The sequence below is a fragment of the Doryrhamphus excisus genome, chromosome 13 (genome assembly GCF_030265055.1).
Source record: "Doryrhamphus excisus isolate RoL2022-K1 chromosome 13, RoL_Dexc_1.0, whole genome shotgun sequence".
Lineage (NCBI taxonomy): Eukaryota > Metazoa > Chordata > Actinopteri > Syngnathiformes > Syngnathidae > Doryrhamphus > Doryrhamphus excisus.
In genome coordinates, this window is record NC_080478.1 from 1,555,699 (window position 1) to 1,567,970 (window position 12,272).

A 12,272-nucleotide genomic window follows, 5' to 3' on the forward strand; every position below is an offset into this window, starting at 1 on the left:
TAAGACTCCTTCTTCAGCTTGACGGCAGCCCTGACCTTTGGTGTCCACCTTTGGGTTTGGGACACCACTACAACTGCCACGATCACCTTGCGGCTGCAGTTCCGATTGGTTGAAGACACAGGATATGGCCCATTCGGACTCAATATCCCGGTACTCCCCCTGGATGCAGGTGAAGCTCTGCCAGAGGTAAGAGTTGAAGACTCACCAAATTGGAGACTCTTCCAGATGTCCAGACGTTTGGGTTTCCCAGGTCTGTCCAGAATCCTCCCCCGCCATCTAATCCAACTTGACAGCTCAGCCTCTCTCTTCACCCGTGTGCCCAGAACATGTGGACGTATTGTGTAACGTGTCGATCGGAGACCTGTGGCCTCGGGCGTCCTGGTGCCAAGTGCCATTCTTATGTTACAAACATCACAACGCACGGTTTCAGATCAGGGATGCCATTCCTCCCAATCACGCCCCTCTGGGTGGTATTGTCCTGCTGCATATGCACAAACGACAGTCAGGTCCCTTTCCCCAAAACAGTTGGGAAATAACCCTCTTGTTATTAATAAGTCCACACCAGCTCGTCGCCTCTCCCCTGCAGCGACTCCAGAGTAGAACAAGGTCGGAATGCCTCAAACTCGCACAAGTTTGGGCACAAGTTCGGGCTCCTTTCATGTCCCAAGAACCAGATTTACTGCGGTTAAAAAAGACAAGCTCACGCGGAATGGTATGACACCAAAAGGCAAACATGAAACTCACCATGGGAGGGGGGAACTAAGATTAATACCAAGAAAACCGTAGCACAGGGAACCTGCACTTAGGAGAAGCTCCAACCGAACTAAATAGAACCGTAATTACAAATCATAGGCAGGTGTGCCCCCCAGCCCTCTCTCATCAGAGTAAGGTAATGCATTCCGTCCGAATAGGAAACAGACAGCAAGCAAAATAAAATCGCCAAACAGGCACAACTGCAGAAAGAGCGATAACCCAACCAAAAATCCAAATTGTCATGCAGAACATCACCCTCTCTCAGTCTTTATTCAAACTGATCGGCGTTCTGTGATATAAACAGGAAGTTGTATTGTAACATAGAGATAGACACACAAAAGGAGCCCAGTCAGAAGGTTTGGAAAGTCATTATCATGTGAATGTGCAGAAAAAGGGCCTCCACGATGTCATCATCCCATTTTTTTTCTGAATTCACAGCTCTGTGCTGGCACAGAGAGCCCACGCATTCGCCGTCTCCTCCTCCTCCTGTTAACCCCTAACATCTGCTCGCTGATGCCGGAGCCTGGTGCCGTTGCCATGGAGACAGCGTGACGTGGTCGCATGCGTGCGCAGCATGACCCCGCTGGGGACAGGGATGCGTTACGACACACTCGCACAGGTCTCCCAACCTGCTCGTAGGTGGACGCCGAATGAAGGATGGATGGGATTTGGCCCTTGCCCCCACCATCACCATCATCGCTCCCTCCTCCTGGATCTTAATGAGATCATCTACTTGTGCTTGCAGACATCTGGGAAAGACTTGAGCGAGAGACCAAAAAAGCAGCATAGGCGGGGGAGAGTGACCCTTTTAGACATACAGTACATCTTTTTAGTGGTGAGTCATGGGGCAGGGGGCTTCCACCGCTCATTTTGTTTGAAAACTAAGGTGTAATCCCCTACAGCATCATTTACAAGAGGATAAGGGATGGTGGGAAAATATGAGCTGAAATGCATTCCATGGAGGGGATGAGAGCAAAGGTGAGGAGGGAAGGAAGGAAGGCGCAATGTACAGGCATCACGTCACATATCAGTGGAAATGAGGCCAATGCGGTATACAGGCTTATAAATAAGCCCCACCAACACCATCATGCTATGTGCTTACAAGAAAATGCTGGGCAAGGTGTCCAGGAAGCCACAAAATATGGATTGTGTGCACACCTCCACCCCCCCGTCTCACTCTTTGTCAACACCAAAGATGTGAAAATGAGAGTCCACCTTCATCTCCATGGTCTCTCAGCACTCCAAATGCTGTGGAAGCTAAATGTGTTTGTGCTGCGCCTGACAGGAATAGAAGGAGCGGCCCGCACCCTCCCCCCTGGCAGGATGATAAGCACCGCCAGTGGGGCCATAGCGTCCCCTTGTGGGAGATCATAGTGAACAGTTCATCCGGGGATCATCAAGTCAGGGTTGGATGGAAAAAGCAATTGTTGATGCGCCTTTGTAAAAGTTGCTGGTAGTCAATGCTGGGATTCAAGCAGTAATACGGATGCTGTTATTCAGACTTACGTCCGTCATGGAGCTCGTATAAGGGTGCCTGGTTGTCAGCATTTACACTAGTGTACATACGTATATGTCAATGCTAATACTCAATAGTTCACATGAGTGTCATTGTGCTTGATTGTCAGCATTTACACGTGTTGTTTGACATTGCTGTGAATTTATACGTATTTCTCAGCATTCATTCAACATTTGGGGGGGGCTAAATGTGCTGTAGGAGCGACAAATTAGGTTGTGGCTGGGACAAAAAGTGAGTAAAATACATAAAAAGTCAAACAATTGAGAAATTAGGGCTGTCAAATATTTACTCGTGATGAATTGCATTTTGTCCATAGTTAACTACTAATTATTTACAGAGAGATACGATGTGGGAATGCATAAAGGTCAGATTTGATGACCTTTTTGAGTGCCAATATGCATATTTATGTAGTTCACCTCTCCAAAAAGCAAAGTCCAGGCTCAGACTGGTGGACGGTATGTCTGTATTCATTTTGTGCTTTTAATGAGATGTTGTTGTCATAGTTTTGCACAATACATGATAAATAAGATCATCAAGATCACTATAATGTACATATACTGATGTGTTGAAAACTTTGCCCGGTGACGATTAGCGTGCTGCTAATGCTATTTATATTCATTCTTGACACAAGCCCTCAAGTAGCAGTCCTTGGCTATGCCTGCCCGTAACTAACAGCTCCAAGTCCAAGATGGCTCGCATTTTATGCCACTCGTATGCCATGGTACCACTGTATAAATGACAATAAAAAAATACCTGCAGTGCACCAACGTCTCTCTTCTCCCTGGCAACAAAGAGGCGACGTACTTCGTGATTACTCAACTCAGCAACACCAATAATGTTTTGGTCTTATCGAAACATCCTAGAAATACGAATGAACTTTCTTATGTTGCTTTTTTGTATGTGTGTTTTGTGATATTTGTATTAATTGTGTTGCATTTGTCTTTGCTCTTGCAGTGTTTATGTGATTGGAACATTGTCCTGTTCTATGAGGGGTTGCTGTGATAGGCTGTGATGTGACTAAGGAAGCCTGCAATGGCCCTAACGTCAGATGTGTGGTAAGATGAAGTATTCATTCACCATCTTGCACCCGCCATCATCTCTTGTAGATGACACGAGGCTAAGACTTTTTTTCTTGCAAATGCAGCTGCATGTTGCATTATGAGTGGGAGGGGGAGAATATATTCAGTAAGGTTTGGTTTTGTGGATGCATGCAGGTTGCTATGTTGCAAATGCTGTAGCCTGGAGCCCCTTTGGCTTGGAAGGAGGGAGGGGAGTGCAGTGGACAGTCGCTGGGGGAGAGGAGGAAGGAGGAGGAGGAGGAGGAGGGAGGCGTTTGGCTCAGTGTCGACGGCCAGCAAGAGAGCAGAGAGGCTGACAAAACAGCGGACTGGCCCTTTAAATCAACCCAGCGCATTCCGAGGTGAGTTGCGAACATTAATCGGGATTTTTTTGTAATTTTTCATTTTTTTAGTGTACGTGTGGTTCTCCCTGTGCGTGCTGTGTGCGCGCGCGCACGCACACACACACACGCACACACACCCTCAGCAGTAGCACCCTTGCATGCCCGGCTTCTCCCCACCGAGGGCGGCTGCAGCGGAGGCGGACTCCATCGGTGTCACGAAGCCGGATTTCCCCAACGCTTTCCCGGCTAAGAGAGGGTGGTGATAGTGGTGGTGGGCCGGACAGTACTGGGGATTGGGTCAGTGGAAGATTTTTTTACATTATTTACTGTACCCTCCTCCCCCCTTTTTGCTCAAGTGCCTTCCTTGCTGGGCTGACTGGACCGGACTGGACTCTCGAAGGTGGCTCAAGTAGGTCGGGACCATTTGCATAACAGCCGAACATGAAGGCATGTGTTCCCCGGTCTTGTTGCTGCTGTAGATGTCTGGCTTTAGAGCTGCACCCCGCTGCCTTAACGTGTCAGCACCCTGCACCCATCAGGGCCTGTTGCAGACCTTCTCAAATTGGAAGAATAGCTCACTTTATTTCATGTGTGCACAACCTCCACTCGTGTTTATGCGTGTGTGTGTGTGTGTGTGTGTCTACGTATGCGTGGACATCGACTGTTAAGCGAGAGGACACGCTGTTCTAGCCACGAAAACCCCGCATCGTGTTCCTTTGCACAAGCCAGTGCAGGCGAGCAGGGCCTGCGTGTGCACTGACACATCGGTTCGGAGGCCGGATTGGATCGATACACGATTGATGCATTTGTCTTGACAGCAGTAATGTGTGCTTCTTCCTTGGCTCTCTGCGTGGGGCGTTGTGCAGAGCAGAGCTGCTGGTGTTGGAAGTTCAAACAACATGCATTTTGGTTTTGACGTTTCAGATTATATTTAAATAATATATTTTTGAATTATATTTAAAATCTATATTGCTGTGTTGCTAATCTGTATTGCTTGTATGTCTCAAAGCCCAGCCAGTTTATGATAGCACAGAGAAAGTTTGGAGAAAAAAAGCAAAAAATCAACAGGCTGAGCACAATAATTATGACAAAATAATGATGCATGCAACTGTTTTAGCACTATTTGGAATGGCCCATCTAGAACCCAGACCTCAATCCAATCCGAAGTCAATGTGGTGACCTGAAGGGGGGGCTGTGCCCAAGAAATGCCCCTTGCCGTGTGAGATTTTGAACAGCAAACCTGCTGTTCTATGCAGTACAATTAGGGTGTAAGTCATAAGTTCCCAGTGTACATTCACACAAGTCAAGTACGTTGAATGCTCGCTATAGCTACGAGTCAAGATTAACATTGGGATGATGATTTCACACAAACACATCATTGAGGCAGTAGGCCACACACACTACAGAGGGGAGTAATTAAAGCTGGACTCTCCCCTTGGGTTTGGAGAGGGTGACAGACACGACGTGAGAGACACCACGCATGCAGCGAGTACACCTGTACACGTAGAAGGAAATAGTGTGTGCGCGAGGGCTGCCTGTGTAGCATTCTTGGTGAGGAGTGAAGAAGAAAAAAAAGAGTGTGAGGATGCAAAGGCAGATATCGTAACTGTGCTGTGTGACAACTTGGCAGGGAAGAGGAGATCCCACCTGTGGGATCAATGAATGTGTATTTGTGCCAGTGTGGCTCACCCGCCTCCTTAAGTATATTACAACAATGAATCCAACACATTATTGCAAAGTACTGCAGTTTTTACTCCATTCAGACCTAATAAAAATGACGAGTAGGTGTCAACTCACCGTGTTTCTACTTTGTTGCAGGGAGACATCAGTGTGAGCGCACCTGTTGGCCGTCTATGTATCCCGCTGACTGATCATCTCCTGCATTTCCATCCAAACGGTCCTGTTTCTTGCTATCATTCAGGTAGCCTTTCCCATGCGTTCGCTGCCGCAGATACATTTGGTACACCACACATGCTAGAGATGGGCATAAAACTACATGGTTGATTTGTCAGTGGTAGGAAAATGGAATGCACTGCTTGCCTGCACCCAGCAGGCACGATGTTGATTCAGTCACCACTACAAGAACAACGTGGCATCAGTTTATGAGCTCCAAGCACTCTTTAGCAATGGGAGTTCAGAACATCCATAGAGATTCTCCCATCCTGTTTAGAATAATGCACTGATTTTCTGTACCGCTTGTACTCACTATGGACGTGGAGTATGCTGGAGTCTTCTGACTTGAAGAATGCTAACAATGCTAAAATGCTAATATTAGTATGCTAACACATACTACTAATTGTTTATATAAGTGCCTACCTCTGAAAATGCTAATATGTATAATTCTTGGATAATATCATTCATTCATTCATTTTCTACCGCTTATCCTCACGAGGATCGCGGGGGTGCTGGAGCCTATCCCAGCTGTCTTCGGGCGAGAGACGGGGTACAGCCTGGACTGGTGGCCAGCCAATCACAGGGCACATATAGACAAACAACCATTCACACTCACATTCATACCTATGGACAATTTGGAGTCGCCAATTAATTAATGGAATTGAACCTGGTCTCCAAGCTGTGCAGCCCGATAATATAAGTCTAATTATATTAACGTGATAACACCGAGCATGACGGCTCGGAGTGTCTGCTTGAGTTGATATTCATGAAAAATGCTAGTATGCTCATGTAAGCATGTTAGCAATGCTAAAAACATTTAGCATTTTGACATGCTAACATTAACATGTTAACACCAAGCATGACAGCACAATGTACCAGGAAGGTTAAATGTCACGAAGAAGCCTAAGCCTGAAGACTATTTTTTTGGTCTATCTTGCAAATCCAAAGCTACATGGCTCTGTGTGAAAAAGTGATTGAAAGCTAACAACTAGTTGGGCCACCCTTAGCAGTCACAACTGCAACCCACCCAGCGTTTGTGATATCTTTCCAGCATGAAGCACCTTTTTAAAGTCATGCCAGTGCATCTCAACAAGATTCAGGTCATGACTTTGACTAGGCCACTTCAAAATGTTCATTGCAAGTTTATCACAGCAAGTCTTCCAGGTCTGACATTACCACTGACCTTAACTGAGGCATGAGGCCTGCATTTCTGGATGTTGTTGTGGGGTCTTTTGTGACCTCTTGGAAGAGTCGTCGCTGCGCGAACAGTGTGACGTTTGCCACTGTTCCATGTTTTGGCCATTTGTGGACAATGGCTCTCATTGAGGTTTGCTGGAGTCCCAACGCTTAAGAATTGGCTTTTATAACCTTTTACAGACTGATAGATCTCTATTGACCCGAGTTAAATTACTGTGGAGGAGGGGGTGTTGATCATTTTTTCACACAGGGCCTTGAAGTAGTTTTGGATTTTTTTCTCCCTTAATAACAAAAAGTTTCATTTAAAAACTGCATTTTGTGTTCAGTTGTGTTGTCAGTAACTAATATTTGAATTAGTTTGATGACCTGAAACATTAGAGGTTGATATGATGATAGGCAGTTTTCCTTTAAACCCCTAATTTAGATTTTAAATGTGTCTATAATGCAGTTATAACAGAGCCTAAACACACACATGACAAAGCACATGACAATGTTACATTTGTCTTTTATGAGGTTGCCAACAATGCATCTGTTCTTCATATGGAACAACAACTCATTTTGATCACGTTTATCTTGGTGCTATTTGAGATGCCTTCCTCCAGTCTTGACTTGTGTGTTCCGTGGGCGCATGCTTTATTTTTTTCATTCATTTTGAATGACTTATGTTGTGAACTTTTGTGTAGTCACCACACAGCGGCGCTATAACCCAGCGGTGGCAGCACAGGGCACCTGTCATTGAAAAAAGATGGGCTTTGTCTTTATTATCTTTGCAATGTCATACATTTGAGGTGCATGTATATGCTGACTTTGACTCTTATTCAGTTTTCTCCAGAGTTGGTGCATTCTGATGGATCAGTATGTCCACCACTAATAATATCGCCCAGGCCAGGAAACTGGTGGAACAGCTGAGGATCGAGGCGGGTATTGAACGGATTAAGGTACTCCGCAACGCCCTGACTAGTTGAAAGATAAATACGGTAATGTTGCTCACTCGTGTCATTCTTGGCTCACTATTTCTGTCTTCTTCCACCTTCTCCACGCACCTCCACTCACTCCCTACCCACCTGCCACCTGTCAGGTATCCAAAGCAGCCGCCGACCTGATGAGTTACTGTGAGCAGCACGCTCGTAGCGACCCTCTGCTGGTCGGCGTTCCCACCTCCGAAAACCCTTTTAAGGACAAGAAGCCCTGCATCATCCTATAGCTGCTCTCCACCGTCTCTCTCTCTCCCTCTCTCTCTCTCTCTCTCTCACACACACACACACACACACACACTTATATATACATATATAGATAGATACACACACATATGGCCATTAAATCCCAAACCAACACACACACAGTCCCAAAATAGCCTCTCTGGAAAAGCGCCATAACCTGCAGCCGGAGTGAGGAATGTGGAGGTGTTGGTCTTTTTTTTTGTCCTCACAGTGGCTGAGATCCGTGTGAGCTAAGGTGCTTTGGTGTAATATTCACATAATGCTGGTAAACTATCTAACAAGTGTCATCTTAACTGGAGGAGCAGCATGGGGCGGGGGGTTTGGGGGCAAGTGGAGGGACAACAGGAAGTCCACGGAGAGGATCTTTTACTGCTTCCAAAATTGAACAGATGAACAGAGCTTTGCACTCTGTGGGCGTGTTCCCACCCAAAGCCTCCCACCACAACACTGCGGTCATCTCTCGATGCTCACAGTGATGTATCCTTTTCTGGACTTTTATGTGCCATTTTGGTATTCCGTTGATGCGCTAATGTCGTCTCGGGCTGAGCATACACTGTAAGATTTCATAAGTGCGCCAGCAGCCGACTTTGGGTTGCGTAATGTTCCACTCAGCTTCAAACGGTTGTCAATACATATCGGTCAACCAAGAAGCTAATTTATTTTGCCCTCCTTTCCTGGCATCCTCACCTTTTACTTGTTTTTCTGCCTGTGCAAGATGAGAATTTCCCATATTTTCCCAGAACATATCTTTTCTTTTACAATGCAAATGTTGACATTTGTGTGTCAATGGCGAGAGTTTCGCACCGACTGCTTGTAGCACAATTGACATTTTAAAGCGCATGTAGAGGTGGACAAAGCTGATGATACTTCAAAGGCATAGACCTTGTGGAGTTAATAATAAACAACGTAAGGAGGTTGCCTACCTAGGAGACTGTAGAGGTGTTCATAGGAGCATTTATGTACATTCCTACAGTGTATGTCCATCTTTAAATGAGCAAAGTTGTTTGTAGAGCCATGCTGGGAGGTTTTTACTGCCGACCAGCACTTTCATTTTGGAAGAAAGTTGTAACAAAGTAAACAAAAGAAGCCACCTTCTCCTGGGGAAGAAATATACAACCCCACTTCCTGCTTGTAGGTTGTCCCTAACGAGAACCAGCATTCCTTTGAATACAGAAACATTTGAATAGGAGCTGATCTCCTCCGCTCTGAACAAAAAAGCTGATTGTAAAAAGTGGAGATGGAAATAGAAGAGGAAGACCGAAAGATGATTTCAAAACAAAAAAGAGGTGAAGGTGTGTGTACAAACTTTCTTTCCTCCGCTGTGTGCAGATGTGATAAGTTGAAGAGTAGCTGTTTTGGCTTGATTTCTTCTTCTTTTTAAATGAAACCTGCTCACTTGAGTATTCATGAATTACCCTGTATAGTGTTTGGAAGATACACAATCTCAAACGCAGAAATGCCAGATGTGGATTTTTTTTTCTCTACTCTGTCAGTCAGAGTTCGGCCTATCTGTTTGTCATTGACTTTCCCACAGCGGCGTCTCAACTTTTTACTGACCTCATTCTGTCTTTTTTTTTTCTTCTCAAATGTCTGTTTGTGACTACCAGGACAACACACGCACATGCAAACATAGTTGGAACAGCTTTGTAGGTCAGAGCAATGATTGCCTAGAGGTCAACATTGTTGGGAAGCCTAGCGTCGGGAGGTGCAGGCATGCGGCAGTCGCTTGCTGGAAACGATGATTATTTGGGGGTTTTCGGACAGGAGTGAAGATGACCCGACGATCGGTTTTACACAGACTGTTGAGGAGCTGCAATTTGGCCAACAAACTGATCAATAGCATAGTGATCTAGTGGTTTATATTGTCGCCTCACAATAAGAAGGGCCTGGCCTGCTGGAATTTGCATCTTCTCGCTGTGCTTGTCTCCTCCCACAGTCCATAAGCCTGTAGGTTAAGTTCACATGTAAGTTGCACTTGAAAGTGTCTTCAGAGTCTACAAAACATGTCATCTAATGGCCTCCACTCCCTTAGACAGCATTGTCTTAAACCAATTGCCTCCAAAGGGCAGCCTGGGCCAGAAATGGCCCCTTTTATTTGCCCGCGACACATTCTACAAATGAAAAATTCCAAAATTGGAAAAATCATCAGTAATTTTACCAGACAAAAGACAAAATATTATGAGAAAATTTGTAGTCTAATGAGAAAGGTGTATTTTTACAACAATAATATCATAATATGTTTTTTTTAAGTCGTAATATTATGAAAAACAACCAAACAAATTTGGGCGGAAATTAGGTTAAGCAAAAAAAAACATTTTGACAGTAAAAATACAGCAAAAATGTCAAAATCATCAGCAATCAAACAAGAATAAAGTCCAAATATAATGACAAAGGGGTGTGTTTTTACAACAATAATAAAAATAATGCCATTTTAGCAGCATATAGTTGAACTACTGCATTAAGATATTATTTTGGTGCTATTATGACACACAAACATGACACAAAAAGTTGTCATTTTTGTCAAATTAGGTTGGAGGAAATTGAATTTAAATTAAAGTCATAATGTTATGAGAGGGAATTTTACGAGATGGTTCTACAACGGTCAATGACATTAGTGGCGGCCCCCTTGGGTTGTGGTCAAAAATGCTAAATGACTTATGGGTCAAGTTGGTAGGACGTTTTGCTTACTGGAAGCCACGCTTTTAAACTTTTTACACACATATGCTTGTCAGCGTCCTAGTGGTGTGTACCAGATTTGGTGGTGATTCACTGAAACACATTAACGTTGCAGTGGGTGTTGTGTAGAGCTGTGTGAGGAATTTCAAATTTCAAAAAGTCAAATCGACTTAATAATAGCGCCGCCATGTGTCGTATTTGTCAGTTAAATAATAGCACAGGCAACACAGTCGGGGTGCATTTTTTGGCACATTTTCAGCCCTTTGCGTACACCGTTTCAGAAAGAGTTAGCATCCACAAAGAAATGCATATAGTGCATACACACACACACACACGTGTTGTCCTGAAGCAGTCCGACATTTTTAAGATTTTTTTTTCTTCCAATCAGAGAAAGACACCCATTGTCTGAGCTCTCTGATTGGTTCATCGTGAATCTGCCTTCTCGTGCTGGGTGTTTGTCGTCGTATGTCCTTCCACTCAACAGAGCGACCAAACAGCGGAGACTAAAACAAAGCATTTCACACTTTTCATATCAGCCACGCCATTTGCTGGGAAGCGCCGCCTTGAGATTCATCTTATTTTTGTGTTTGGATCTCCTTTTATTATGACATTCTGTGTTTTTCCTTTTTGCCTTGATGACGGAAAATCTCTCTATTTTTCGGTAACTGTCTTCTGATGTGCCATAACTCTTGTTTTTCTTGCACACTGTTAATATTTTGTGGATATCGCTGTTAAAGAAAAAAAAGATATTGAGAAGTAGATAACATTAATAAAAAGATGATATAACGACGTTTGTGTTTCAGTGGTGACTTGTGTGCGATGGGTGGGCGGTGGTGACCCAACAGATCCAGCAGATGACACTCCATTTTCTATCCAATTCACAGTAGGGATTTTTTTTGTCCCCTAAACTCCCTGAAACTTAGAGTTTGGGTTAGAATTAGGGTTATCGTTTCGGGTGCTATGTGTTAGCATGCAAGCATTTTAGCCTCTTTATCCATTTTCAAACAGTATTTGTCAGAACATTTGGAGTTGAATAGAAAAGCAGATGAGAAACCCAGAGGTTCATCTTGGCTCAGGCAGGAGAGGATGCTCTGCTTCACAATGTCACAGTACGTGTTGGAGTTCATGTTTCTCCTCAGCGAACCGCAGCTCCCCCAGTGCCAGCAGCACTCATCAGCCAGTGACGATATCACTAGCATGCTTGGCTGTCGGCAAGTCACCGTTATCTCACTCCTTGCTAGCATTTTCACTGGATAGTAGTTGTATGTGTGGCTGAAACATGAGCGTTGTACTGCTCTTTGCAAGATACTGTATGGAAGTGTTGTGTTGTGATTGTTTCTCCTGTGAAAGCCACAAAAGAGCAGCAAGGCGAGGCCTCCCGCTTTAGTTTGCTCACTGGAATGTCATTGTTCGCGTGCGAGACACCGGTCAACAGAGTTTCAAACTACAGTCAGGGCGGATGAGCCGGAGCCAATCAGACCTCAGATTCCCCGGGTGCAGTCCCTCCCCCTCCTGTCTGTCTGATAGTAAACAAACGAGAGGCGCATGTGCTGGAGTGTTCCCTTCTCCCGGCTGCACGGCCTCACATCAGTGAGCAAACGTGAGCGGTAAGGGT

General features: G+C 44.8%; 1 protein-coding gene across 3 annotated transcripts; it reads left to right on the forward strand.

The window, feature by feature from the left end:
* Nucleotides 1-3,574: 3,574 nt before the first annotated feature.
* Nucleotides 3,575-11,447, forward strand: gng7 (guanine nucleotide binding protein (G protein), gamma 7). Of its 3 annotated transcripts, none has more exons than XM_058091171.1 (4): nucleotides 3,575-3,689; nucleotides 5,490-5,592; nucleotides 7,584-7,699; nucleotides 7,840-11,447. In XM_058091171.1, exons 3-4 carry the CDS (start codon nucleotides 7,619-7,621, stop codon nucleotides 7,963-7,965), a joined length of 207 nt encoding a protein of 68 aa, XP_057947154.1. In that variant the 5' UTR covers nucleotides 3,575-3,689; nucleotides 5,490-5,592; nucleotides 7,584-7,618; the 3' UTR covers nucleotides 7,966-11,447. The 3 variants fall into 3 exon arrangements, with proteins under 3 accessions (XP_057947154.1, XP_057947153.1, XP_057947155.1); XM_058091170.1 differs by lacking the exon at nucleotides 3,575-3,689 and adding an exon at nucleotides 3,737-4,080; XM_058091172.1 differs by lacking the exon at nucleotides 3,575-3,689 and adding an exon at nucleotides 3,737-3,968.
* Nucleotides 11,448-12,272: the final 825 nt, after the last annotated feature.

Coding starts and splice junctions, on each gene's coding strand:
- gng7 (XM_058091171.1), top strand. CDS start 7,619: ATGTCCACCACTAATAATATCGCCCAGGCCAGGAAACTGGTGGAACAG. Junction 7,700..7,839: donor CGGGTATTGAACGGATTAAG/GTACTCCGCAAC, acceptor GCCACCTGTCAG/GTATCCAAAGCAGCCGCCGA.